A 27,999-nucleotide genomic window follows, 5' to 3' on the forward strand; every position below is an offset into this window, starting at 1 on the left:
ATTCTTCACCTCACCTCAATCACATCAATCAGGTAAAATTGAGAAGTTTATTGGGAAGACATGACAGGCAGAGACACCTCACATGACAAAAAAGAAACAGACTTTGAAAATGGCCCCTCCAGCCATGTGAGAGCCCAGCCCCATCTCCCTTAAAAGGACAGAAAACCTGGCAGATTAGTAACAACATTCTACAGCAGCCAACTCGCCCTGCTCAAGGGCATCAGCCTGGACAAAGCCCAACACCACGCCCCCTCAGAATGGAGTTCAGCACCCCCCACCAACAATCGGCAGTGAACAGAGAGCCCTCCTGGAAATGACAATGTGGATCTCATGGAAATGTTGTTCAGCCATCTCAGACCTGGGATGCTGCAGGGGGCAGGGACTGAAGAAGAGGATGACAGGGGCATCTTAAGGAGGGTCCCAAACTTCCAGCTTTTCAGCCACTTTGACAAATATCTCCAAGTAAAAAAAAGTCACTTAAGTAAAATGCCCAATGTTTTTTCCGAGAGTTCCCCCTGGACTTCTCCCCCACTCCACACACCCATAGATGCAAATGGTAGAGCCCAAAGGCCACATTTTCAAAACAGAAAAGCAAGAACAAGCCCTGGCACTCTGTAAGGAGTCAGGAAGGAGCTGGAGTCTGCTGGCGCCTCTCCCACACAGGCTTGTGTTCTCCAAGGCGACTGTCCAGCAGGTGTATTGCACTGGTCTAGGTAAGGGTCTCACCCTTTGTTACCTGTCAAAGGAAAAGGGACACAAGTCAGTGTACAAGGATTACGGAGGGTGTATGCCTGGTCCCCTCATCCAGAACTCCCAAACAAGCCCTGTCCTTGAGGATCTCTGCCCCACCTCAAGACAAAGTATCTCCCTGGTCATGCTCACCCTTGCTTCAATGTACTCGATTCTCCGTTCCAGAGCTGTCAGTTTCTCATTTAGTGTTGCAAGCCTTGAACGACAGGACATATCTAGTAAAAGGACATGAAAGGCTGAAAGTCAACATCACAACACACAGACTTAAACCATACCCCCAACCCAAGAAGAGGAAATGACACCTCAGGCAGAACACAGGTTTAATGCAAAGCCCTGGGGCAGAGAGATCTTAAAGCTGTAGCTACACAGTTCAGTGCCCTCATCAAGTATGGGGCAAGTGAACTTCCTACCCAAGATGGCAGAAGTCAAGAGAGCAGAAGTCTTATAAGGAAGTTAAAGGTTTCAAATGGGGATAAAGAAAGGACAGGGAAGGAAGGAGTGCACAAGGAGCAGGATGGCAGATTTTTAAAACTTACGTTGATAAATCTCAAATAACTCCAGGATGGAGTCACCTGAAGAACAATGCTAATAAATGTTCATGGAAGAAATCAATGAAAAGATTGTTTTTAGAACAAGAAACACCTTAGATAATCTTCTCCATCTCCCTTATTTTACCTTTGAGGAAACCAAGGCTCAGAAAAATGAAATGAGTCAGTCAAGAATCTAGTAAGTTATAGTTCCAGTACAAGCATAGAAGTCATTCCCCAACTGATAAATGGTCAAAGGATATGAACAGGCAGTTTTCAGAGAAAGAAATTAAAGCTATCTATAGTCATATGAAAAAATGCTCTAAATCACTACTGATTAGAGATGCAAATCAAAACAACTCTGAGGTACCACATCATACCTATCAGACTGGCTAACATGACAAAATAGGAAGATGACAAATGTTGGAGAAGATGTGGGAGAGTTGGAACACTAATTCATTGTTGGTGAAGCTGTGAGCTGATCCAGCCATTCTGGAGAGCAATTTGGAACTGTGCCCAAAGAGCTACAAAAATGCTCATACCCTTTTGACTCAGCAATATTGCTTCCAGGACTGTATCCCCAAGAGATCATAAAAATGGGAAAGGGTCCCACATGTACAAAAATATTTATAGCAGCTCTCTTTGTGATGGCCAAAAACTGGAAATCAAAGGGATGCCCATCAATTGGGCAATGGCTGAACAAGTTGTGGTATATGAATGTAATGGAATACTATTGTGCTGTAAGAAATGATGAACAGAAAAACTTCAGACAGGCCTGGAAAGACTTATATGAACTGATGCTGAGTGAAAGGAGCAGAACCAGAACTTTGTACACAACCACAGTGTACAAGGAATTTTTCTGTTGACTTAGTACTTCATTGCAATGCAAGAACTTAAAAAATTCCCAATAGACTTGAGGTAAAATGCCTTCCACACCCAGAGAAAGAACTACGGAATATGATCACAGAATTTTCTTTTGTATTATGTTTTGTTTTATGACTTCTCCCATTCATTTTAATTTTTCTACGCAACATGACTAAGATCAAAATGTATTTATTAGGAATGTATGTGTAGAACCTATATAAAATTGTATACTGTCTCAGGGAGGGAATGGGGAGGGAGGGGAGGAAGAGGAGTAGAGAGGGGGAAAAAAATCTAAGATATATGGAAGTGATTGTAGAACACTGAAAACAAATAAAATAATTTAATTAAAAAAAAAATAAGTTATAATTGCAGTTAGTAGCAGAGGTGAGGCAAGAATCTGAATCTCCAGATGCCTCAACTGTGTTCTTTCTACCTTCACATACAGACCCTCTCTCTTCATCCTTCAGGCTTCAATGTATTCTTTATTTCAATTAGCACAGGGTATGAATGCTGGGTACTGACACAGAAATGAGAACTTCTGGGGAAAATAGCCACTCCACCTTAGAATTCATAGGGAAAGAAGAAACGGAGCCATATGTCTACCCATATTCTGAATTTTGGAATGACAGACTTCAAAAAGCTTTAGTATAAAACAAAGTTCTGTATAAAACTTTAGGCCAAGCCTGCACAACCTGTGGCTCGCAGGCTGCTTTTGGCATGCCAAAGGATTTCAGGCACCTGAGAATAAGGCAGAGGAAAACATCCTTTACATTTTTGGGGGGGCCATCCTGAAATTCTTTGGTGTGTCCATGGGCCACAGTACAGGTCTGCTTTAGGCCACAAGAAAGTCAGCATGGGAGGGATATGAAGCTCTCAAAAATTATATTCTGAAAATACAAAAAGAAACAGAATTGAGAAGAAAAAAGGGAAGGTGTCTATAGAAACAGATGTAGAATTTTTTTTCTTCCTTTTTTGCTTCTTATAACAAGGTATGGCTCTTTAGGTGGGAGAGAGATACCATTTAGAAATGAAAATGATACAAAAGCTATCAAAAGAACATTTTTATAAACAGAAAGACAGGAGCAAGGGGAGGTAATGGAGGACAAACACAAAAGTCGCAGTATGTCGTAAGAAAGAGTATTACTGCCACAGCTCAGGTGGATAGGACGATAATAATGGATGACAGAAAGGAGACAAAAGAACTCAACTGTTATTTTGCTTTATAAATTTATATCTAAAAAAATGATCTTTGGATTGGAAAGGAAACACAGCAAGCTCAATAAGAGACAACATCATGATACGGAAGTCCAACATGCATATGCCATTTCAGTGTGGAGGACAAGACAGCTCTGATCTGCTCTGGTCAGACTCCACCTGGAGCACCAAGGCTGACTCAGGGCAAATTTTAGAAAAGACACTTGTTGGGGGTGTAAGCTCAGTTCCATGTGGACAGTCTCAGGCAGGTAAAAGTGAGGACTTCTAACCACGGAGTTCTCATGAGGCCCCCCAGGGAACAGCTGGGAATTGAGGCGTGAAATACGGGCTATCTCCTGCATCTCCACCTCTTCTCCGTGGGAATACGTGCTGGGGAGAGCATCCCACCCTTGAGATTGGCCCGGGGTCTGAGCTCACCTGTTGTTTACTAGCTAAAGGCTGAGAGCACGCCCAGTATTCACGTGCAAACTATGCGGTGGGAGAGCTTAAGTAGGGTCAGGAAAGCCTGAAGGCGCTCTTTGCGCTGAAGGGCCCTTAGAGGGCAGAGGGTCCCTCCCCTCTTCCCTCTCCCATGCTCCCATTCTCTTGCTGTAAGATCTTTGCCTCCTTGGGAGGAGGAGGATTCCTCTCTCCTGAGGAAGAATTCCCCCTGCACATGTAACCAAGACCCTGAATAAAGCCTAACCCTTGTTCGACTCTGGAAAGTCTCTTCTCTCATACGTTTATCCGGTTTGGCCAGCCGAAGACCTGGACGACAGGTAAGGAAAGACTCGGGTAGCCCTTAGGCCTCTAGGCCTGACAGACACTATCAATCTAGAATGTGTCCAAAGAGGGACCAGAAAGTAAAGAGCATTTAGATTCCTCCTACTTCTTTAAAAACTTCTCCCCTGCGGGGTACAGTGGACAGTGTTGGATCTGGTATTGACACCTGAGTTCAAATCCCAACACTTACTAAGCTTTATGACCTTAGTCAAGTCATCTAACCTGTCTGAGTCTCAGTTTCTTCCTTTTTCTATCTCACAAAAGTTGCTTTGAGGAAAGCACTTTGTAAATCTCAAAAGCGTCATATAAATCGCAACCATATTTCTTGGGAGTTCTATGGTCCCCAAAATCTATTTCAGAAGGACAGGAGCTGTACAGAAGTTACTAGCCTACTCCTTGTCCCACTAGATACTTATTAACTGAAGGAGCACAGCTCAGAAAGCTGAGAATTAGGCTGAAAAACTGGCTTCTATTTCAAAAGGAAGGGGTCCTAACAGCCTCCCTTTGGAGAGGGCAATGATTCCCCTCAATTGTCAAGGCATTACAGAGCCACCTTCTCAAAGTGATGGGGCCTCCTACTGCTTCCCTGTACCATCTGTCACAGTCAATCACAAAATCCACATTTCATCAAGCTGCAAGCACACAGACTAGGCCCAGAGTCAGGCCACTTCTGATGGCTAGGGATTAGAACAAAACACACTGTTATGGTTAAATTCATTCAGCTCACAAGTACAGCAAGAACACTTTCAGTATGAAGGACAAAAGCAAAGAAAATATAAAACACAATTACTAAGACATGGATTTTTAAAAACATGTTTCTATTGTAAATCTTAAGTCCAAACTATAAAAGCTCACACTTTTCTTTAAGCTATAGTTGGACATAAAAGACTCTACAGTTCTAAATTCAGTAACTGTGATGTGCCACTTCAACAAAGAATAAAATGGCTGTGATTTGAGTGCTCATCAATGCAGAAATAACATCACCACATCTGATCCTATTTTTCAAGACAAGGCTGGTGAACAAAATGTGGCAAACAGTAGTGTCAGGCTATTATTAAATTTTAGAAAGAGGTTCTCACAATTTATACAAAATGCTCTACTATCAAACAGCTTCATCTTTTGTTTGGAAGCACAATAATGTGCGTACACCATAACTTAAAAGAAACAATCTTCTACGTCCCCTCGTTACAAAAAAAAAAAATTACACATCGGAAGGGTTGGGTTCTTTTCAGCTTTCAATTTCAATATCGCTAATTACTATTATCAGATTTAAGATAAAGTCAATGATCCTCTTACTCTCCCTAACCTCCCAATGGACAGTACAGAAGGTCTCCAGGCTTTAAGTTAAGAAAATGTTGAGTTAAAAAATGATGTGAAGAAATGTACTAGTTTGTTCTCCAGGGACATGGGAAGGCTAAGATGTCAGGAACTAACACTGAAAGTCAGAAAGTCTTCAACTCTGAGTTGATTTAAACCCAGCTCTACAGAATAGAGGTGTTCATAACCTTGCCCAATTCAGAGAATCCTGGAATCTTGCAGCAAGAGACCTTTTCAATTGTTTAGTTTTACATAACAGGAAACTAAGGCCTAAATAGGGCATATAATATGCCTTAGGTCCTAACAACTATTTTATGGACAATGTAGGATTAGAAGGACCCCAAATTTTGGATTTGTGGTGCAGGGCTCTCCACCAGTGCTCTATACAGCAGCATCCACTTCTGGATTTCCCAGAACACATTGAAAGGTGTTCTTCCCAACCTGGCACCATGCCCAAGGCCAGCCACCAAGCTACCCACAACTCTGATAATTCTCCCTTATTTCCGGCATGGTACCAATCTATCATCAAACATTTAAGTACCTTTTATGTGGGATAGATACAAAGTTGAGCTAAGACAAGATCCTGCCCTGAAGTAGTCTAATAGAGATAAGACAAGAACAGAGATAGCCACCAAAAATATCACATACTCAAAGAGTCAAAGACATTGGCTCCAAGTCTAGCCTCAGATACTATCTGTGGGACTTTGGGTAAGTCATTTAACTTCTCTGGGCCTCGAATTCCTCATCTGTAAAAGGTGGGGGTTGGACTAGGTGGCCTCTCAAGTTCCTTCTGCCTCTAGGTCTATGATTCTTTCTCTAGAAAGTATTAATTGAGGCCTGAAGGGGAGGTGATGGAATGCTTCCTGGATGAGGTGGTTTGATTACCACAACTGTTTTTACTCTCCATTCCTCACCCTTCTGCAAAGTAAAGAAACTGAGGACATTAAGCCACACCAAGGTCAGACCCACATACTGCGCTGGGGAAGTGGGAGGGAAGGAATAAGCATTTACATAGCACATACTACGTACCAGGCACTGTAGTAAACACTTTTACAAATATCTCAACAACCCTATGCAGGAGGTGTTATTATTTTCAATATACATATTACTAGCACCTAGCACACCTGGGCCTCCTCAACCCATGACCTAAATTTTCCTTCCATAGTCATCCTCCAGGATGTTTATACTTAAGACCTTACTATTACTTATGTGTTTCTTTTTTAAAAAAATTCAATTTTATTTTCCTTTTTGGCTCCACATTTTCTTCTCCCCACCTTTCTTGCCATGAGAAAGCAAGAAAAACAAAACTCATCACAAGCATGTAGAGTAAAGCAAAATAAATTGTCATACTGGCCACACACACCTCCCCCCCAAAGCCTTAATCTGCCCCAAGTCCATCACTTCCCTATCTGAAAGTGGGCAGATGGCATGTCACAAGTCCTCTGGAGTTGGAGTTAGTCTCTGTGTTGCTCTTTCAAAATTGTCTTTACAATATGGTCATTGCTGTGTAAATTGTTCTCTTGGCCCTGCTTGCTTTCCTTTTGATTAGTTCATACAAGTCTTCCTAGAATTCAACATCCCCTTGATCACTTCTTAAAGCACAAGAGTATTCTATCACATTCACATACCATAATTTGTTAGGCTATTCCTCAACTGATGGGGCACCTCCTCAGTTTCCAATTCTTTGTCACAATGGGTCCTATTCCTCTGAGCTCTTTGGGATAAAGACCTAGTACTGATCTTATATCTACACCTATTTCCACCACTTCATAATTCTCTGATCATAACCTCCTGTCCATAATCGTCCTGACCTGCTCCTCTTCTCCTAAACCAACTGTTCATTTCTCCAGGCTCTTAGTCCTTTGCTGTTCTCCAATTCCATCACCCGTGTATGGCCTTATTTTCCTCCCTTCACAGTCTTGACTTTATACATATGCACTGGCCCCTTTGTCCACCTGCTATTCAGGTCCTGCCGACACTCAACCCTGGACCATCCCTCACATCCACCTGCCTTTTCTGCTGCTTCTCCAGAGCTAAATGCCACTAGAGGAAGCCATGCAAGTATGCTGACTGACTCCACTACAAATTCACATTATCTAATCTTAACCAGAATCTCACAGCTACATGGCAATCCTTTTATTCTTCTGACTGACTCTCACATACACTCCATGGGGTATACTCCAAATCTTCTTTAAGTCAGATACATATACCCCCCATTCCATCTTCCAGTCAATCATTCTCTTGCTCTTCTTTATTCCCACCTTAATTACTAGCCCCTTCCCCGCTGTGTACGACCACTTCTAAGTCTCTACCACCCTTAAAAATCCTCCCCTTGATTCCTACTATGTTCTCAAGCTACTATCTGATATCCCTAAGGGCTTCCTCTGCCCAATTCCTACAAAGAATCCTATACCACCTCCACTCACCACCCACTCATTCCTCAACTCCTTGAAATGTGTCTCACTACTCAATGGGAAGTGTTTTCTACAAGGCCACCAGACAGGATTTCCTAGGGGTTAAATCTCAGGGTCTTTTTTCAGTCTTCATCCTCCTTCATCTTTTTTGCATTTTTTGACACTGCTAACCAACTACTCACTCCCTCCATATTGGGAGAATCACTCCTCCGTTGGATTCGGTGACATTATTTTTCCTACCTCTCTGACTGCTCCCCAAACTTCTCTCCCAAAATAGGCATTCCTATTCTTATCTTTCTGCACTTTCTCCCTAGGTGATCTCCTTGGCTCCCATGAATTCAAGTACCTCTGCTCAGATGATAAATGTATATATTCAGTCCTAACCTATCTCCTGAACTCTATGTCAACAGACACTACCAAGATGTTCTTTTGGCAAGGCCAACTGAATATGCTCAAAAAAGAATTCACTATCTTATATCTTACCCACTAAAACTGCTCCTCTTTTGATCTTCCCTATTTCTGCTGAAAACACATACAGTTCATGCCCTCAGTTGCCTTTAAATCAATAATCCCACTATCTTATCCTCCATATCCTGTCAGTTGTTAAGTAAGTTGTCAGTTCTATCCCCACTGCAGTTCCAGTTAGTCCTCTTTCTCCACTTACCCGGCCACTATCCTAGCTCATGCCCTTCTCACCTATCACCTTGAATATTTTTAATTGATCTGTTCCTATTCAATCTGATTTCCAATCACATAAGCCCAAATAACCTGCTTAAGGCACAGGTCTGATCTTGTTATTCCCCTGATCAAAAATCATCAGTGGGTTCCCCATTACCTTTAGGACCAAATATCAATTGCTCAGCCTGGCATATAAGATCTATATAACCTGGATCCAACCTACCTTTCTAGACTTGGTTCACATCACCCACCCTTCCGTGTACGTCACATATGGGACTATTGGTTGTTCCCCAAATTTTTCATTTTATTTTTAGACTTCATGTAATTTACACAATCCTACTCTCACAACCGCAATGTCTTCTTCCTCATCTATAACTCTCAAACTTTATGTTCCTTCCAGGTTCAGCTTAAGGGGTTCTTCCTTAGTGAAGCCTATTTTGGTCCTTCCTCATCAAACTGTCTTCTATTTATGTTGTATCTTCCTAATAGAATGTAAGCTCCTCTAAGGCCAAGGACTGTAAGGCTTTTGTATCTCCAGAACCTGGCACAGCTTCTTGCACAGAGTAAATCATATGCTGAACTGAACTGGGAGTAGTCTCATCCCTATTCCACATGTAAATATAGCCAAGAGTTCCTTCTTCTGGCCCTATCACCAGAGGCAGACATGGCATTCCTCATCTCTGCTCCTAGACTACGAGCTTTCTGTGGGCAGGGTCCTATTCACCTTTGCACCCTTCCCTACCTCCCCCGTAACAGCACTCACACACTTGTGGAAGGAACAAATGGAGCCAGAGAACGGGAGCATTTCATCCGAAGGAGAAGGAGCTCTGATATGGAATATTCCTTAGTTCCAAAGGAAATGACATTAAAGAGGCATCGGCATCTGCTTGGCTGCTGTCTGACGTCTGAGATGAGCTGTCTCCCCCGCTGGAACGGGAGCTCCTTGACAGCAGGGGGGCTTCCCTTTCTATATGTAAGCCCTTGGCTTTGCGCACAGTAAGCGTTTAATAAATGCCCTCACTGATTCGTGTCCCGGTTCTGCCCACAGTCTCCTCGCATGTAAAACAAGGGGGTCGATCCCTTCCCCCCACTTCTTGGCCTCCTTGGAGACTCGGTGCCGAGCCCACCCTGGGGAGGCCCTTCCACTCTCCCCCCTCGGCCCCGCAGTCCGAGCCGCTGCTTCCTTTCGGTGGGGGCTCTCCGAAGGCAGGGGCAGGGTCTTTACTCCCTGACTCACGACCTCCCCACTGCCCAGACTGGGGGGGCCCTCACGGGAATTCTCCCTCCCTTCCCCCAGGAAGCGCTCGAGAAGGGGGGGAAGGGATCGTCTCCTATGGGCCCAGCTGGCAAAGGGCGCCCCCCCACCCACTGGTGAGGGTAGGGGGCTGCGGGGCGGGGGTCACGGTGGGAGGCCCGGCGCGAAGGCGGGGTGTGGCGGGGAGCAGGGGGGAGTGCAGTTTGGGGGACAGGGGACAGCCGCCTTCACCGACTCCTCCAGCCGCTCACCGAACGAGTTAAGGAAGTCCGCGATCTTCTTGATGCTGCTGGTGATGACCTCGATGTATTCGCGGTTCGCCCAGTCCTGGTGGATCTCCCGCTGCACCGGATCCTCCTGCCCCGCCATGGCCCCCGCCCGACCCAGCGCGCTTGCGCCGCCCACGCCGGAAGCTCGCTCTGGGCTCGCGTCCCGCCGGCTCCCGGAAGACGGAGGAGCCGGTAGCTAGGCGCGTGCGCTCTACGGACCGCCACCCCCGCCCCGACTGCGGAGAACCTCGGAGGAAGGGGGTTCGCGCTTGCGCCTTGAGCCCAGTGTGGTGGTGGGCGGGACGTGGGGGAGGGACCGCCCAGCTGTCGAAGGCCGTTAGGGGGAGCGCGCGTGCGCCGGCCCGACCAGGCGACCTTGGCCTCTAAGGTCTCGGCCTGAACGTAGGGTCAAGGGGAGGCGTCAGTAGAAAGGGTTGGAGGAGAGGCTTTGAGCGCACTCTCAAAGCGCCCTTCGAGAGCGGCCGGCTGGTGCTGTAGTTCGAGCCCCAGAGCCCTGGGTTCAAGCCTCCCAGCTGTGTGACCCTGGGCCGGTCACCTCACCTCCAGCGCCGAGCTGATGCGCGTCCGGGGAAGAGGGACCCCTTCCGGTCCCCCCTGAGTGCCATTCAAGGGTCGTGGCCCTGCTGGGGACGCGCTGCCTGGTTAGAAACAATAATAACCGTGGCTGGCATTTTATCCGTGCAGCGACATTTATTAAGCACCTACTGTGTGCAGTCCCCGCGCTAAGCCCTGGGAATGCAAAAAGGGGCAAAGGTCGGCCCCGCCCCCGGGAACTCAGTCTAATGGGAAGACGAAGTGGGCCGGGCTGCCGGGGCCGGGCTGCCGGGGCCGGGCTGCCGGGGCCGGGCTGCCGGGGCCGGGCTGCCGGGGCCGGGCTGCCGGGGCCGGGCTGCCGGGGCCGGGCTGCCGGGGCCGGGCTGCCGGGGCCGGGCTGCCGGGGCCGGGCGGGGCTCGCGCCTCTTCTCCGCCCAGCCGGGCCCCCGAGACCTGGCCGAGTTTTCCCAAGGCGGTTTTACTGCAGCTTTACCTCCTTAAGATCCGTCCTTAAAATTCCTGATGAAAGAACTGACGACGGCCTCTGCACGCAGACTGAAGCTGGCGTTTGTACTTTCTTTTGCTTGGGGGCTTTGTGCGGCTTTCTTTCACACCCTGACTCCTGCGGAATTCAGTTTTGCCTGATCACATCGCTTGCCTTCTCCATGAGGGGGGAGCTGAGGGAGGGAAAAAGAGAATTTGGATCTCAGAGTTTTAAAAGATGAATGTTAAAAAAGACATGTAGTTAGGGAAAAAATTTGAAAAAAAATTCGTTGTCACAGATGATGGCTTTCTTGGAGGTGGGAGGAGGGATTGCCTGGGAAATTGGGTGATGTAGAAACAAAAGGTATCATAACCTTTAAATGGGAGGGGTTGGACTAGATGACCTTTGGGGCCCGTCCAAGGTCCCTTCCAGCCCTAAACCTCTATCACAGTGACCTCAAGCCTATGATTTACCAAAGGCTGACCTTACCTCCCGGAATCTCAGAGCTGGGAAGGCTTTCCAGAGGCCATCTGGTCCAGTCCGTGCCAGAAGGAGAAACCCCTCCCTAACTTACATGGCAGATGGTCATTCAGACTTTGCTTAAATATTTCAAGGAGAAGAAAATCACTGCCTCCTCAGGCATCCAGTTACACTATGGGAACTGTTCTGGTTAATAGGAAGTGAAAAGGGGTCTGGTGTTTGAGGCAAGAGGATTTGGCCTCAAATCTAGGCCTGTCTAGGTCTGTTTCCTCTTTTGTAAAATTCAGGAGGCTTCTCAGTTCCTTCCAAACTTAAATTTCTGATCCTAGGATACTTTTCTATAGCACAAAGCTAAATCTGCCTCCAGGCATCTTCTAGCCATTGTTTCTAGTTCTGCACTCTGTCCAACCCAAAGGAGCCCAATCTCTTTTCTAAATGACAGCCTTTTAATGTGTGAAGACAGCTATCATATTCCCTCTTGAGTCTTCTCTAGGCTAAAAAAAGGCCAGTTCCTTCCACTGATCATCAAGTGCCATTGACTTGAAAGGACTTAACATAATTAGATCCTCACTAAAACCTAAGAGGGAGGCAGATAAGAAGTCACATTCCCATTTTATAGTTGAGTAACTTGCCCAAAATAATTTTGAGTGTCAGAAACAGGTTCTGAATTTAGTAACAGGTTGCCTAGTAACAAGAGTTGGCAGTTTAGAGGGAGGGGAGTAATCCCGGAAATTGGCTGGTTTGGAGAGAGAGGAGGCACATCATTCATCTCCACCACTCAGTTAGGAAGACACTGTCCCAAATCCAAGATTTAGAATGAGAGGGGACATTAGAGGTCATCTAACTTGACCTCCTCTCCATCTGCAGCTGGGGCCCCAAAGGAAGGGAGTTACCCAAGTTCACAAAGCTTATCAGTGATAGAGCCAGGGCTTCTGTTCTCTTTTCTGTCTTTTTAAAGCAACCTTAAATGAGCAGAGCTGTGGAATTCAAACTGGCCAAAAATGCCTACTGCATATATTAGAAAAATCTTTCATTTTGTTCTGGGGCTGCCAGTCTCCTGGCGGAATATCTTCCTAATTAGTTTCTCCAGAGCTATTACAAGGGTTAGTCAAAGGAAACAACTGCCTCACTCATGCAAAGCTGAGTATACACAATAGAAGATATAATATATATCCCTCCTATCCCAAATATGCCATGTTAAATTTTATATCCTTTCCTTGGCAGTTCAGTAGTCCAGGATAGAAGTCTGGGCCCGAAGTCAGGAAGACCTGAGTTCAAATTTGGTCTCACATACTAACTGTGAAACCCTAGACAAGTCACTTTTTAACTGCTATCTGCCTTAGTTTCCTTAACTGTAAAATGGGGATCATAATGGCAGAGGTTGTTGTGAGGATCAACTAGTGGTGGAACATTTGTAAAGCATTTAGCATAGTTTCTGACACATTATGGGTGCTTCGGAAGTGATGTTTCCTTCCTTGCCTTCAGTACAAACTTTGCTAGTGACAGTGCTAGATTCTGTGCTGCCCTGTTTGATCCATGGAGCTTAAAGACACCACATGAGGAATGGCAGAGTCAAAATGACAATGGATTTGGCTCCAGGAGAGTTCAGCTGGAGATCTGGCTCTGTGACTCACCAGCCATGGGACTTGGAACAAATCACTGTCTCAGGCTCAGTTTCTTCATTCAATTTGACACACTTTCACAAAGTGCCTGCTGAAGATTAACACCCATAGCACCAGCAGCATAGCCTGGGGGGGATAGAGCTGACCCTGGGTTCAATTCTCAACTGTCTGTGTGACCCTGGTCAAGTTGCTTAATCTCAGGACCCTTGGAAACTTTGACTCACAGGGTCAAACTCAAATAGAAATAGTGGTCATTAAATCGTGAGGATCCCCTTGGGCCTCATATTGACTTAGAAAACCATAGATTGACATTATCTCTGTTCTATTGTATTTTTATTTCGTTCAATATTTCCCAGTTACACTTTAATCTGGTTCAGCCTGAACCAGAGATTGCTGTGAGTGCTGAATGGTATTGGACACCTCTTTCTAAAGCTTAAAATTGCAGAGAAGGTGTGGATCTGTATTAGTAAAAGTTTCCTTACCCTGCAATTCTTTCCAGGTCTATTCCCTATCATATTTAATGTATAAAACACTATGTTGGATGCTGGGAGTGCTCAGATAAACCAAAATACTGTCACTGCCTTCACTAATCTTTTATTCTACAGAGAGAATATGCACTGCGCTGTCAGGCAGGTGTGAAGAGAGAACCAGATAATATGACACCTGAAAATTGGAGGAGAGTGAATAGATACCTTCAGCCAAGTAAATCAGGGCAGGGTTTCTGAATGAGGTGAAACCTGAGCTGAGCTTTAAGTGAACAGAAATATGCCAGAGAGCGGGAAGAGGGCAGTGTAAGATCAGGTAACAACTGGTCCAGTGTGACAGGAGGGTAGAGAACAGGACAACAATAGCATAAGGTTTCACATGATAGATGTCCAAGATGTCATTTGTCCTTCGTTCTCAAAGGGGACCATGACATCAGGGAGGTGATGCCATGACATGCAAGTGAATTGGATTCAAATGAGGGAGGACTGTGCAAAGTCACCAGCCTCACTTTCTCTTCCGGAGCCATCTGGGTCCAGTGGCAAGATATAGATCGGGACAACTGGAGATGGCCCAGGATGCAGTGGGAGACCTTAGCCTTTTTAAGCTAAGGACTTTCCCAGGTCTCAGTTTGACTGAGGCAGCTCCCATTCAGTTATGAAAGCTCACATACTCTGTTATATGAACTTCTCCAAAAATTGCCTCCACAGTTTTGTTCACACTGTTTCTGGAATATCCTCCATGCTCTCCCCCATTCCTCATTGCCTCATATGTTCATTCTTAAATCATAGAGCATAGTGTTTAAATTTTATAGCATGGTGGTATGGATAGGCTGGCCTTGCAATCAAAACCAGTTGAGTTTGAATACTACACCTCATATGCTACTACTGATTTCAGAAAAACCTGCAAAGACTTACATGGACCAATGCAGAGTGAAGTGAGCAGAACCAGGAGAACACTGTACACAGTAATAGTAATGGTCTTCTATGATCAGCTACGATAGTCTTAGCTCTTCTCAGCAATACAGTGATCCAAGACAAGTACAAAAGACTTATGGCAGAAAATGCTATCTACATCCAGAAAAAGAATTATGGAGTCCAAAGGCAGATCAAAGCATACTGTTTTCACTTTTTTAGTTTTTTGGTGTTTTCGTGGCTTTTCCCTTTTGTTGTTCTTTCACAACATGAGTAATGTAGAAATGTTTCCACGATTGCACATGTGTAACCTATATCAGATTGCTTGCCATCTTATGAGGAAGAAAGGGAAAAAAGTTTGGAACTCAAAATCTTATAAAAATGAATATTGAAAACTAATTTTACATGTAATTAGAAAAAATAAAATACAATTTACCCAAAAAAAGGCACTTCTGCTCTCTGAGCCCCAGTTTCCTCACCAGATGGCAACTATATAGTTATCCCTTCTACATTGGGATTCCTTCTCCACTCTCCCCGTCCACTGTGGTTTTGATATATCATGGATCAGCATATAAAATTAAATGGGAATTTTGGGGAGTTTTGTGGAAGCTGTATACAACACATGGAGGCCAGCAGATGACACAGAAAAGGTTTAGTAACTGAGAAATACATGAACTATATATATATAGTATTGTATGATATCAACATGTTTTATCTTTTAATGCCATAATAATTCAGATTTCTTCTCTGGTATGAAGGGAGAGTAAAAAATATTGACCAGATTTTCCAGATTATGGAGCACAGCACGCCCAACCCCCTTGATGTGGGATAACTGTAATAGCTGGAGTAGTTACAGAATTATTCTGAGGTTCAAACGAAAGAAGTAAAGCACTTTGCAAAACTCAAAGTATTATATAAATGTCATTATTATTATTATTATTATAGTGCTTTTAAAAGACCTGTATTTCTACTGACTCAGCCCATCATCCCTTCTCTGTGATTTCATAGTCTTCTTTTTTTTTCCTTTCCATTTAAGTTTTATTGATAATTTTTGTTTGCTACCCTGAGGTTATTTTCTCAAAATGTCCACTTTTTCACTTATGCCTTTCCAAGTAATGAAGAAAACTGATTAATCATTACAAACAAAAAAACAGCATCTGACAATATGTAGCAAGTCCTTCCTGAAGCCCCCCACCTCTCAACTAAGAGAAGGGAGGTATATTTCATTGTATCACCACCATCTGTCCTCTGGACCAAGATCATTCATTGTAATTAATTTTTGTTTACTTTCTTTTGTCTTTATTTTTTTAAATTAATTTATTTAACTTTTAACATTCATTTTCACAAAATTTTGGGTTCCAAATTTTCTCCCCATTTGTCCCCTCCCCCCACCCCAAAACACCAAGCATTCTAATTGCCCCTATCACCAATCTGCCCTCTCTCCTATCATCCCTCCCTTCCCTTGTCCCCATCTTCTCTTTTGTCCTGTAGGGCCAGATAACTTTCTATACCCCTTTACCTGTATTTCTTATTTCCTAGTAGCAAGAACAGTACTCGACAGTTGTTCCTAAAACTTTGAGTTCCAACTTCTCTTCATCCCTCCCTCCCTACCCATTCCTTTTGGAAGGCAAGCAATTCAATATAGGCCATATCTGTGTAGTTTTGCAAATGGCTTCCATAATAGTTGTGTTGTGTAAGACTAACTATATTTCCCTCCATCCTATCCTGCCCCCCATTGCTTCTATTCTCTCTTTTGATCCTGTCCCTCCCCAAGAGTGTTGACTTCAAATTGTTCCCTCCTCCCATTGCCCTCCCTTCCATCATCCCCCCCACCCTGCTTATCCCCTTCTCTCCCACTTTCCTGTATTGTAAGATAGGTTTTCATACCAAAATGAGTATGCATTTTATTCCTTCCTTTAGTGGAATGTGATGAGAGTAAACTTCATGTTTTTCTCTCACCTCCCTTCTCCACTAAAAAGTCTTTTGCTTGCCTCTTTTATGAGAGATAATTTGCCCCATTCCATTTCTCCGTTTCTCCTCCCAATATATTTCTCTCTCACCGCTTAATTTCATTTTTTAAGATATGATCCCATCCTATTCAATTCACTCTGTGCTCTGTGTGTGTGTGTGTGTGTGTGTGTGTGTGTGTGTGTGTGTGTAATCCCACCCACTACCCAGATACTGAAAAGTTTCAAGAGTTACAAATATTTTCTTTCCATGTAGGAATATAAACAGTTCAACTTTAGTAAGTCCCTTATGACTTCTCTTTGCTGTTTACCTTTTCATGTTTCTCTTCATTCTTGTGTTTGAAAGTCAAATTTTCTTTTCAGCTCTGGTCTTTTCATCAAGAATGCTTGAAAGTCCCCAATTTCATTGAAAGACCATTTTTTCCCCTGAAGTATTATACTCAGTTTTGCTGGGTAGGTGATTCTTGGTTTTAGTCCTAGTTCCTTTGACTTCTGGAATATCATATTCCACACCCTTCAGTCCCTTAATGTAGAAGCTGCTAGATCTTGTGTTATCATGATTGTATTTCCACAATACTTGAATTGTTTCTTTCTAGCTGCTTGCAATATTTTCTCCTTGACCTGGGAACTCTGGAATTTGGCCACAATGTTCCTAGGAGTTTCTCTTCTTAAATATGACAATTGGCCAAAGTCCCAATTTTGGATCTCTTTCAGGCGGTGATCTGTGGATTCCTTGAATACTTATTTTGCCCTCTGGTTCTAGAATCTCAGGGCAGTTTTCTTTGATAATTTCTTGAAAGATGATGTCTAGGCTCTTTTTTTGATCATGGCTTTTAGGTAGTCCCATAATTTTTAAATTGTCTCTCCTGGATCTGTTTTCCAGGTCAGTTGTTTTTCCAATGAGATATTTCACATTATCTTCCATTTTTTCATTCTTTTGGTTTTGTTTTGTGATTTCTTGGTTTCTCATAAAGTCATTAGCCTCCATCTGTTCCATTCTAATTTTGAAAGAACTATTTTCTTCAGTGAGCTTTTGAACCTCCTTTTCCATTTGGTTAATTCTTCTTTTGAAAGCATTCTTCTCCTCATTGGCTTTTTGAACCTCTTTTGCCAGTTGAGTTAGCCTATTTTTCAAGGTGTTATTTTCTTCAGCATTTTTTTGGGTCTCCTTTAGCAAGGTGTTGACTTGCTTTTCATGCTTTTCTTTCATCTCTCTCATTTCTCTTCCCAGTTTTTCCTCCACCTCTCTTACTTGATTTTCAAAATCCTTTTTGAGCTCTTCCATGGCCTGAGCCCATGGTATATTTATTTTGGATGTGTGGGATACAGAAGCCTTGACTTCTGTGTCTTTGCCTGATGGTAAGCATTGTTCTTCCTCATCAGAAAGGAAGGGAGGAATTATCTGTTCACCAAGAAGTAACCTTCTGTAGTCTTATTTTTTTTCCCTTTTCTGGGCATTTTCCCAGCCAGTGACTTGACTTCTGAGTTTTCTTTCCACCCCCACCTCGCCTCCAGATCTGCCCAGCCAGCACTTGGGGTCTGAGATTCAAATGCTGCTTCCCAGCCTCAGGGCTTTGGGTAGGGGCGGGGCTGCTATTCAGTGTGGGATTAAGTTTAGGTGCTCAGGTGGGGGCAGGGCCACCACTTGGGGCTCAGTTCCCTCAAAGGGTTTATGCTGAGACCTTCAACAATGAATCGGGGCTCCATTTCACTTGGAGGTTCCACTGAGATAGCCTTTGGCTCTGTGTGCATAGGCAAACCGTTTGCCCTGGATGGCTAGACTGAACTTTGACTTCAGGGGGTGGCCACCAGGATGATGTTCCCTGGCCCCGATCTCAAAGCACAGCCAATGCGAACCAGGTTCCCAGTAGCCCAGTTCCTCTGATCTGGCCATTTTGAGCGTCCTGTCTGTCCTGGTGAGTACTCCTGTAAAGTAAGTGGCGAGGCTGGACATAGTGGGAAACGCCCTCACTGACCTCCGAGGGACGCCGCAAGAGAGTCCTGACTGCCTGTCTCTATCCGTACATTCTGTCTGTCTCTTGTTTTGTGTTTCTGTTTAATCGGACTTTGTGTCTTACTCTCCTTTCCCGGTCTCATGGGCCAAGGACAATCAGGTCCCGAGACCCCGTTGCAATTCATGTTAAAATGTTTTTATAAACATAGGTTTGATATGGTTTCAAGTTAAAATCTGTCCTGAAGGAATAATAGGCAGCATCTGAGAATACTCTTCCTATCAGGATCAAGCAGAAAGATATTGTTTTTTGGTATTTAGAAATTGCATTGTTAAAAATGAATTGGTTTGTGATTCTTAAGCTTGTTCCATCTAAGGATACATCAAGTAGATTAAAAAGTTCATTTCTGTTGTTAAGAAAGAAGTTTTAACTAAAATTGATTTTTGCTATGAATAAAGCATTTACAGAATATTTAAAAGGAAGCTTATGGCTAAAAAGACCTTGGGTTTTAGGTCTTGTAATTTTTGTCAATTAGGTTCATGAAGGTTTTGTGATAAATTGTAAACTGTTCTTAAAAGAGGAAAATACTTGTTGTATTAAGAAATGCTTTATAAAAGCTTTTTTGTATGATTTTTGAAAGGTTTACTTATCAAATTTATATTTGTAAGCTAATCTGTTATAAGAAGGGAGACGAGGAATTTTATGATTCCAGGTAGCTCTCTGGAAAATTTTAGGAAAACTTCCTAGTCCCATCCCCCTCCTTTTTATTTAGAAGTCCACTCATTACAGAAGGACTTCTTAAGGTCTAATTTGAACTGGAGATACTCAGAGGAGAGATGTTAACTATTTCTTATTGTGAAGGAAAGGAGTGGTCCCAGCCCCATCTAGGGGCCTCTAAGATATGAAGAGCCTAAAATGAGCACCTAAGAGGTGTGGCCCTTCACTTTGTTAAAGTTGTAATCTTTATGTGAAGTGTAAGCTGTGTATGGAATTCCTAAACTAGGAATTTGTTTTGGTGATAAATAATTTTAGTGATTGGTTTTTAGGACAAATTTAAAATTTAACATATGAGTCCTGGTAAAATTTTTGATTAAGTGAAATTTATTATCTAATGGATAAACCTCAGAGGACAACTGTGTCCTCAGTCTGGGATGGAATCCTTCTGGCTTAGTTCCCCATTGTGATAGAGAGACTGAGGAAGGAGTCCAGGGTGGTTCCAGGAGTTTTAGGGGTTTCCAGCATGGCCTTGATGGGAGTGGCCAGTAACCTGGAACAGGGCATAGTGATATGCCTCTATGGGCCTCTAGAGAGTTAGTATACGTGGCACAAGGTGAGGTTTTCCAGGGTGCCTTTTAGACAAATGGGACTATAACTCTTTGGGGGTAATGGACAAAGGTCCCAATTTGGGATAAGGATTTTACATGTTACAAAATGATGTAAGGCAATTAGCATTAAAACAACTGACTGAATTAATTACTGAGACTAAAACCAGAGACATTTTTAGTTTAGGGAAATGAATTTTAGTTTAAGTTTCTTGGAGACAGGTAACCTCTGGTAAAATTTGGCATTTATGGAAAAGTTAAATGTCTCTGTTTTGATTTGAATTCATTTCATGAAATTAGTGTTTGAATTTGTCATATGTGTAGCTCATTCTCTTAGACTGAGCAGGGTTATAAAGGTATAGAGAAGTTTGGGAAGTAGATGCAAATCTATAAGGAACAAGAACATACATAGGAAGATATGCAAGCCTTAAGACTTGCTTCAAAAGATGTTCCTTAGCCAATATGAAATTATAGTTATATCTGAAACCTGATTATTGGAACTTGCTATTCTAAGATTTTATGGGACTATTAATTGACTGTTGTTCTGAGTCTAACTCCAGGTATGGGTAGCAAGAAAGGTGGTCTGAGCTTGTGATCCATGATGCCAGTAAGCCTGTGAGATGCTGGTATGAGCTGCAAAAGGTGATCTCATGGTAAAGTTGGGAGAGCAGCTGTTCAGCCTGGGCTGAGGTAGGATTCTCCTGACTCAATTTCCCCACTGACACCTGGCAGACTTTAAGCCTGGCTGAATGCCAGCTGACAATCTGTTCCTGCCTGGAATTGACATGAAGTTAGGGAGATATTGTTTCCCTGCAATGTCCCTACTCAGTGGCAATTTCCTATAGTCAAAAGTTTTGTAAGTTTAATATCAGATTTATGAAATAACAGATTGTTGGTAGGGGAACATCTGAGGTTAAGTCTAAAATTAAGCTATCCGGTTTAGGACTTTAGACTTAACAACAATAAATTAGGGTTTTTTAAAATTTCTAGTAATAGTGCGGAGACCATCGGGCTAATAAGACTTGTGAGGTTAGCATACATAGTTAATCATTATTTTGTCTCAGTTGGTTAAAAGAAAAATGGTTTGTGGCCTATGTTGTAAATGCTTTAAAAGATCTGAGTATAAGATGTAAATACTAGGTTCTAATGTGGATTTCTTAAATATGACAATTGGCCAAAGTCCCAATTTTGATTTTGAGGAGTGATAAAGGTATAAAGCTTAAGAATGGTCATCTAAAATGGTATTAAGGTCAATTTTGTAGGAGAGTGGACATCCGGATTTCTACAAGAAGATAAAGAATGTGCAGAGATGCTGTGCTGAAGATGGACTGAAGGAGCATCTAGATCAGAAAACTGCATCAGATGATGTCCCTTCCAGATGAGATGGAACCTCTCAATGGATAATTCATTGATCTACCTTTGTATCTTAAATCTCTGTATCTATACTGATAACATGGGATAGTCCCCTTGTAATTAACTTTGCTCTCTACCTATATTCACATAAAGGGGGATAGATGAAGGGAAGAATGTATAGGGGAAAGAATGTGAGGATTGTATTTAACAGATAATCTGTATTAGTAGTGGTGTGGAAAGTCTTCAGAAAATTTCTCTTCCATAAGGCCTTTCTCCCTGGATACCTGAGTTTCAGGTACCCAGGGCTTGTGGACGGTCAGTTGGTTTCCCCCCTTACCAGCTACCAGTTTTCTTTGTGAAAGTGCTGTGGGCTGTAGCTGAAACTTGGAAGTTACTCAAATCTCCCCATTGTTTGTTGTACTGTTGCCACATCAGCACTAACAGTTCTTGCTTGTCCCCCTCCCCTCTTTTCTAAAGCCACAACAGCAGTTAAGTTAGATATCAGATGAGGTAATTGTATTGGGATAGGTGAAGATTTCCTGGGGTTTGCCTAGTTTTTTGCGCTTAGATTGTGAGCCTGCCTCTCAGCCAATGGAGAGATGGGATAGTAGGGAGGTGGGATTTTCTGCGTTAAGGTATAAAAATTGTGCTTCAATTTCTGTGCCTTATGCATGGCTTATACCCCTTTGGCCTCTGATGAGTCCCCCGTTTAAATTAGTTACATGAAAAGGGGGGAGTGAAGTGGACGTTATTCCCCCCCCTCCCCCCGGGGCCCCTGGGTTGAGAAATGTCTGTTGAGTTTCTAGGCAGGGTTGGGCTCCCCTTTGCCTAGTAGCCACTTTCTGTTGTGCCCCCCTTTGCCTAGCAGCCACCTCCCTTGCCTAGCAGCCACCCCCCTTTACCTAGCAGCCCACTCTCTGTTGTGCCCCCTTGCCTAGCAGCAACTTGGGCCCCTGTCAAAACTGTTCTGTGAGATATGTTTGCTGTCAAGGCTGTACCGGGAAGTGCTGAAATGCTTAAAAGGCACACACACATCTTAGTTTGCTGCTGCCTCCTTTGGGTTTTTCCATGAGACAGTCGCCGGCCCGGCTAATAAAGACTGCTCACAGAATTCCCAATTGACTCTTGCCTGTGCTTTTTCTCGGTCCGTCTATTTCAATAAGTATAACAAATGTCAACTTTAAAATGCATTTACACAGTGACCTTGTCCAACAATGCACGCCCTTTTCTGTTCTTTGTACCCATTACCTCTCTGCTAGGAGGTGGGCAACATGTTTCATAAAAGGTCCCCTGTTTAGGGACATGGTTGGTTATTGCATTGATCAGGGTTGTTAAGTCTTGCAAAGTTGTTTTTTCATTACAAAGTTATTGTCCTTGAATAAATTTCTTTCCTGTTCTGCTCACTTCACTCTCTATCAGTTTATCCTACCCAGGATTCTCTGAAATCCCCTTTGATAGTTTCTTGTGGAACAATTATATTCCATTATATTCATATACCATTATTTGTTCAGCCAGTCCCCACTTGTCTAAGAGGCAAGATTTTAGTTCTCTTTTTTCCCCCTTTCCATTTTCTCTTTAGGGTCAGAACCTCAGATATTTATTGTGTGACCCTAAGCATATCACTTAACCATGTTCTGCCTTAGTTTCCTCTTCTGCAAAATGGGAACAATAATAGCACCTATGTCTCTAAAACTGTGATAAATTGTGATTATACACACATACATATATACATGCATATATACACATGCACTTACATTATACATACACTTATAACTATGCAAACCTTAAAAGCAGTATATAAATGCTTGTTATTATTATTCATGCTGGCTTGTGATTCTTTACTGCCTGGTATTTATCCTCCCTCTTCCATATCCCTGCTTGTTTTCTACTAAAGAACTACTTTGTACCCATGTACACAGCTCAGACTGGATTCAGTCATTGGCTGGCCTGGTCTTTAATGCTAACTCTGTTGTAGCCTGCTAGCAAGCCTAGTCCTTTTACCACTTGGCACTGAGTGCTAGTCCTCTATCTTCTTTTTTTGTTAGCTGTTGTTTCGGTTTGGTTTTATTAAGACTTGGTAGTTGGACTCTATCTCTAGCTCGAGTTCATGGCAGTGAAACTTTATCTTCATACCTTTGTGTATTCCTCACTGAACTCTTCTGAGTTAACTCCATAGCTAGGATATAGGCTTCCAACAGTTCTTTCAGGCAAGCAACAAGCATTTTGTTAAGCTTATACTGTGCAGTAGTTATTGAGCTAAGCACTAGGGGTTTTAAAAAAAAGACAAAACAGCCCTTCCCTTTAAGGATCTTTTATTGTAAAGAAGGCAGCATCATGCAAAAAAAAAATGTACATATAAGAAATATACAGTATAAATGGAAAGAAACCTTAGAGATGATTGGTTCTAGCCTAGTAGAAATATGCAGCTTGGATGAAAATAATGCGACTACTTCAGGGAATTCATTATTCACACTCATTGGGATCTAGCTGTAATGCCTCACTCATAGAAAAAAAATGCTAAAATTTATCTTATACAGCTCAACAGGCTTTGCTCTCTGTTTCCTAGTTCCAAAAATAAATGGGTTCCTCTTCTTTTTGAGACAATCAGGGATTACTTTGTACTTACTTCATATTTTTTTGTATTTATCTGCATAAATATAGGTTGTCTCCCTCCTAGCAGAATGCCAGTTTCTTGAATGTGGCTGTTTTGTTTTTCTTTGTATCCAAAGCACCAAGCTTGGTGCCTGGAACATAGTAAGCACTTGACAATGACAAGAAGAATGAATGAACAAACAAATATTGAATACAAGGATGTCTTCTTTTATACCCACACTAGATTTGCTTCTTTGTTACCTTTATCCCTTGCTCTTCCTTCTGCCCTCTCAGGTCAAGCCAAACAAGTCTAATCCTGCTTCCCTGTGAAAGACTTTCAATTTCTTAAAGGCAGCTACTATGTGTCTCTTGAATCTCTCTTCTCCAAGCTGAAGATCTCAGTTCCTTCAAGCAGCTCTCATATGCATGTTCTTTGAATTCTGCTTCCCCTTATCTGGACACTTTCTAGCCTATGAATGCCCTTCTGAGGCCTTAGTGAGGGATGAGCATCTCCTCAGATCACTCACTTCCTTCTCTCTGCTTGATTTCCTTCTACCACTGTGGCCACCCCCCCCTTGCTGTGTAGACCCCACCTCTCTCTTTTTAATTGGCAGAATTAATGTAGCAGTCCAGTTTCCACTATACAAGTCATTCATAAAAACAAGATGTTAATATTCAGGCACCACAGCCAGAGAGAACCTTCAAAGTCAAGAGGCCAAAGTGATGACTGTCCAAGGAATCAGATGGGAGCTTTTAGTGCCAATGTGGAAGGACACACCTTTGGCCCCAAAGAACTACGTGCTGCTGCCTACCAGGTAGAAGGAACACGTCCATTCCTTGCCACCTACTGATTTCTACCATAGGAAATGTTACACCTAACCTTTTCTCATCCATGCCAACCATCTCTTCATTTCTTATATGGCTGCAGGCTGAATTCATTTCTTTATCATATCCCAGTGTACACCAGCTACTTTCTCCTCAGACTTCACTTTTCTTCACTCATTCTGCCATCACCCTAGTTCAGGCCCTCATCCCCACTTACCTGGGTTACTGGGATAGTCTCCTAGCCTCAATTTCCTCACTATCATCAGTATCCTTCATAAAATGCCAATGTGTTTTTTCCTAAAGTGTGAATTTGCCAATGTCACTCCCTCCTCCTCTACTCCGTCTTCAGTGGTTGTTTGATATTCTCTCTGGGATCAAATATAAATTCCTTGGTTTGGCTTTTAAAGCCTTTTTGACAACCCATCCCATTTCTGTGCTGTTCCCCCTCCCTAGAAGGCTATCTCTCATCCCCTTTACTTCAAGACTCAGATCAAATGCCACTTCCTCTGGACCATCTTCCCCCCTCCTCCACTACTAGTGCTTTCCCATCTTCTATCCACTGTATGTATCATATGTGTGCGCACATGCGCGCACGTGCCTGCTTCCTTCTTTATATAGTTGTTGTCTCCTCGTTAGAATATAAGCTCCTTGAAGGCAGGAACTGTTTTTACTTTTTTCTTCACATCCTCAGTGTTTGGCATGTTAGTCTGGCAGTAAGTACTTAATAAATGCTTGTGAAATGATTTAAGAGATTTTGTCCAAAACTTTGGGTGGGGCTATTACAAGCCAGAGAGGATAAGAAGCCCTATCCCCTCTCTTTGGGATCAAGTCACCCCCAGAATGAATCTGGCCTCCAAATGAGTTCAGAGTGGAAGGACTTTATGTGAAGGGGTCCTGTGAGCCATAGGTTATATTTTCATCTTAGAAATGAGAGATCTAAAGTTCTGAGAGCTGGTTAGTGTCAGAATTGGGGATTGAATTTCTAGTTTCTTAGCTCCAAATTCAACACTCTTTCCACTACACCACACTGCTGGTTCATACTGGTTCAGTGGCAGCTAGAAGATAGAATACTAGACTTGGAGCTAGGAAGACCTGAGTTAAAATCCAGCCTCTTCCAAGTTACTAGCTATGTGACCCTGGTGAAGTCACTTAACTTCTACTTCAGTTTTCTCATATGAAAAATGGGAACACCTATATCTTACAAGACTGTTGTGAAGATGAGATAATATTTGTAAAACTCTTTGCAAACCTGACTACGTAAATGCTAAGTATCATCATCACTACTTGATACCAGACAGGAGGGAACACATACATACCGCCAAGTCATTCAGTTAACTAATAGGGCTTCAGAGACTTCAAATTCCACTAGGGAGAGAGATTTCATTTTTCAATGACCAGTGTCTACCTAGCACATAGTAGGCACTTAATAAATGTTCTGAATTGAGAGAAAGCATGGTACAGGAGCACTGTTAGCTCCAGTCAGAGGCTCTGGGTTAAATCCTAACTCTGCTACTTACTTCATGCCTGACCTTTGGCAAGTCTCTTTTTTTTTAGGCCTCAGTTTCTTCTTCTGTAAAAATGAGGGGGTTGTGTTAGATGACTTTTAAAATCCCTTCTTGGCTCAAAATCTGTGAGTCTGTTAATAGAATGCTTACACTCTTACTTCAAGTACTTTAATTAATACACAATTGTCCGTCAGAGACTGATGTTATTAACAATAAGGTGAATTTCTTGTTTTAAGGGGAAAGAAACTACCTACCATTTTGCTGGACAAAGACTTTACTTTGGTAATAACTCATGAACATGAACTAAATACCCACCTTTGCTCCTTTCTCTCAAATCTGAAATAGTTTATAGGTCTTCTGGGATAATTCCCATACTTTCAAACTTCAGGGAATCCTGGAAAAGACACTAGACTTGGGCACAGAGGACCTATGTTCAAATCCTACGTACTAGCTGGGTGAACATGGGCTGGGCACATCAACTCTCTAAGCTTTCCCCAGCTTCATCTGCAAAATAGGGTAACACTTGCCTTATCTAGTAGTGGATAAAGAGCTGGTCTCAGAGTCAGGAAGACCTGGGTTCCAATTCTGCTTTGACTTACTGCCTGTGGGATATTGGGCAAACAAATTGATGTGGAGACAAACAATGCCCTAAGAGTTCAAAATATTAAGGATTGACTTTGTGAAGTCCCTGGTTTATTTTCTAACCTGAAGACACTCTAAAAGTCTATCCCCTTTATTTTGAAACACTATAAAACTTCTCCCTTATCTTGGACCATAAAATTCCTTGTCTTCTCCCATCCTGGGTCATAAAGTTTTCCCTGTCTCTCTTATCTTGTGTCATCTATCTTTTTCATCCTGTCCCTAAAATCTCCGACTTCCATTAGAAACCCTAAAAATTACATCATCATCCTACAGGCTGTGTACATAAGTCTGGTGCTTTTCCTGTATCAGTGCCTTTTGTTTAAATTCTTGCTAAATCTCAGCCCGGCTACTTTCTCATTAATAAAGCTCCCAAACACCACAGATGTCTAAGTGAATTCATTCACATCTGAACCAGTTCTCCCCTCTCTCTTCTCAACAGAATCACTTAACTTCAGTATTCTGGATGACTCTCTAGCACGACTGCTGTTGTCCTTAGTTTTCAAAGGATCATTAGGTCCTCAGACGCCAAGAGCTGCATTGAAGCCACGAAGGAAAGCCTATGCCAATGTGGATTATAATTATTATGACCACACCCATCCATTTCAGCACCACGATAACCCTATTACTTCTCACTACAACTCACTGTCATTGTTATAGCCTGGTGCTAAAACCTGTATTCCTTTTAACCTGAGGATCCCTTCCTTACTCAATAGGATCCCAGATCTGGAAAGGACCTAGGAGGCCATCGTAGTCCAACCCCTTCATTCCTTTTTTTTTTTTTAAACAGATGAAGACTCTTGGGCTGAAGGAGTGTAAGTGACTTGAACAAGGTCACACAAGGAGTGTCTGAAGAGGGATCTGAACCCAAGTCCTATGCCCCTTTAGAAACAGTGCCTCCTACTTACTGCGTGACATTGAACAAGTCACCTCCCTTCTCTGAGCTTCAGTAAGATGAACGAGTAGGACTGATCTCTCAATGCTCCTTTAGCCCTGACACCTGGGCACACGCGGTACCCTCCCGCTCTGACTCCATTCAAACTACAAGTGATTAGAGAAGTTGGAGGAAGTCCCGAATAGGGAGGAAAAGACAGAATCAGCGAGCTCGTAAAGAGGAGAAAACATGTTTTTAGTAACCCCGCCCCTGGCAGGGAGAATGAATGGACTAGCAGAGAGTCAAAATCAATACCTGAGATCTAGGCGTTTCGAAAGGGTCGAGATGCAGAGGTCGGCAGAGGAGGAAGCCCCCTGGGGT

General features: G+C 42.9%; 1 protein-coding gene across 1 annotated transcript; it reads right to left on the minus strand.

Moving 5' to 3' along the window:
- Positions 1-28: 28 nt before the first annotated feature.
- On the minus strand, positions 29-27,998 carry BRK1 (BRICK1 subunit of SCAR/WAVE actin nucleating complex). Its single transcript, XM_072598520.1, has 5 exons — positions 27,934-27,998; positions 11,100-11,283; positions 10,034-10,710; positions 883-965; positions 29-736 (listed from the first exon to the last, which is right to left on the minus strand). The coding sequence occupies exons 3-5, from the start codon at positions 10,149-10,151 to the stop codon at positions 710-712; spliced, it is 228 nt and encodes a 75-aa protein (XP_072454621.1). The 5' UTR covers positions 10,152-10,710; positions 11,100-11,283; positions 27,934-27,998; the 3' UTR covers positions 29-709.
- Position 27,999: the final 1 nt, after the last annotated feature.

This window comes from Notamacropus eugenii, chromosome 3 (assembly GCF_028372415.1).
Source record: "Notamacropus eugenii isolate mMacEug1 chromosome 3, mMacEug1.pri_v2, whole genome shotgun sequence".
Taxonomy (NCBI): domain Eukaryota; kingdom Metazoa; phylum Chordata; class Mammalia; order Diprotodontia; family Macropodidae; genus Notamacropus; species Notamacropus eugenii.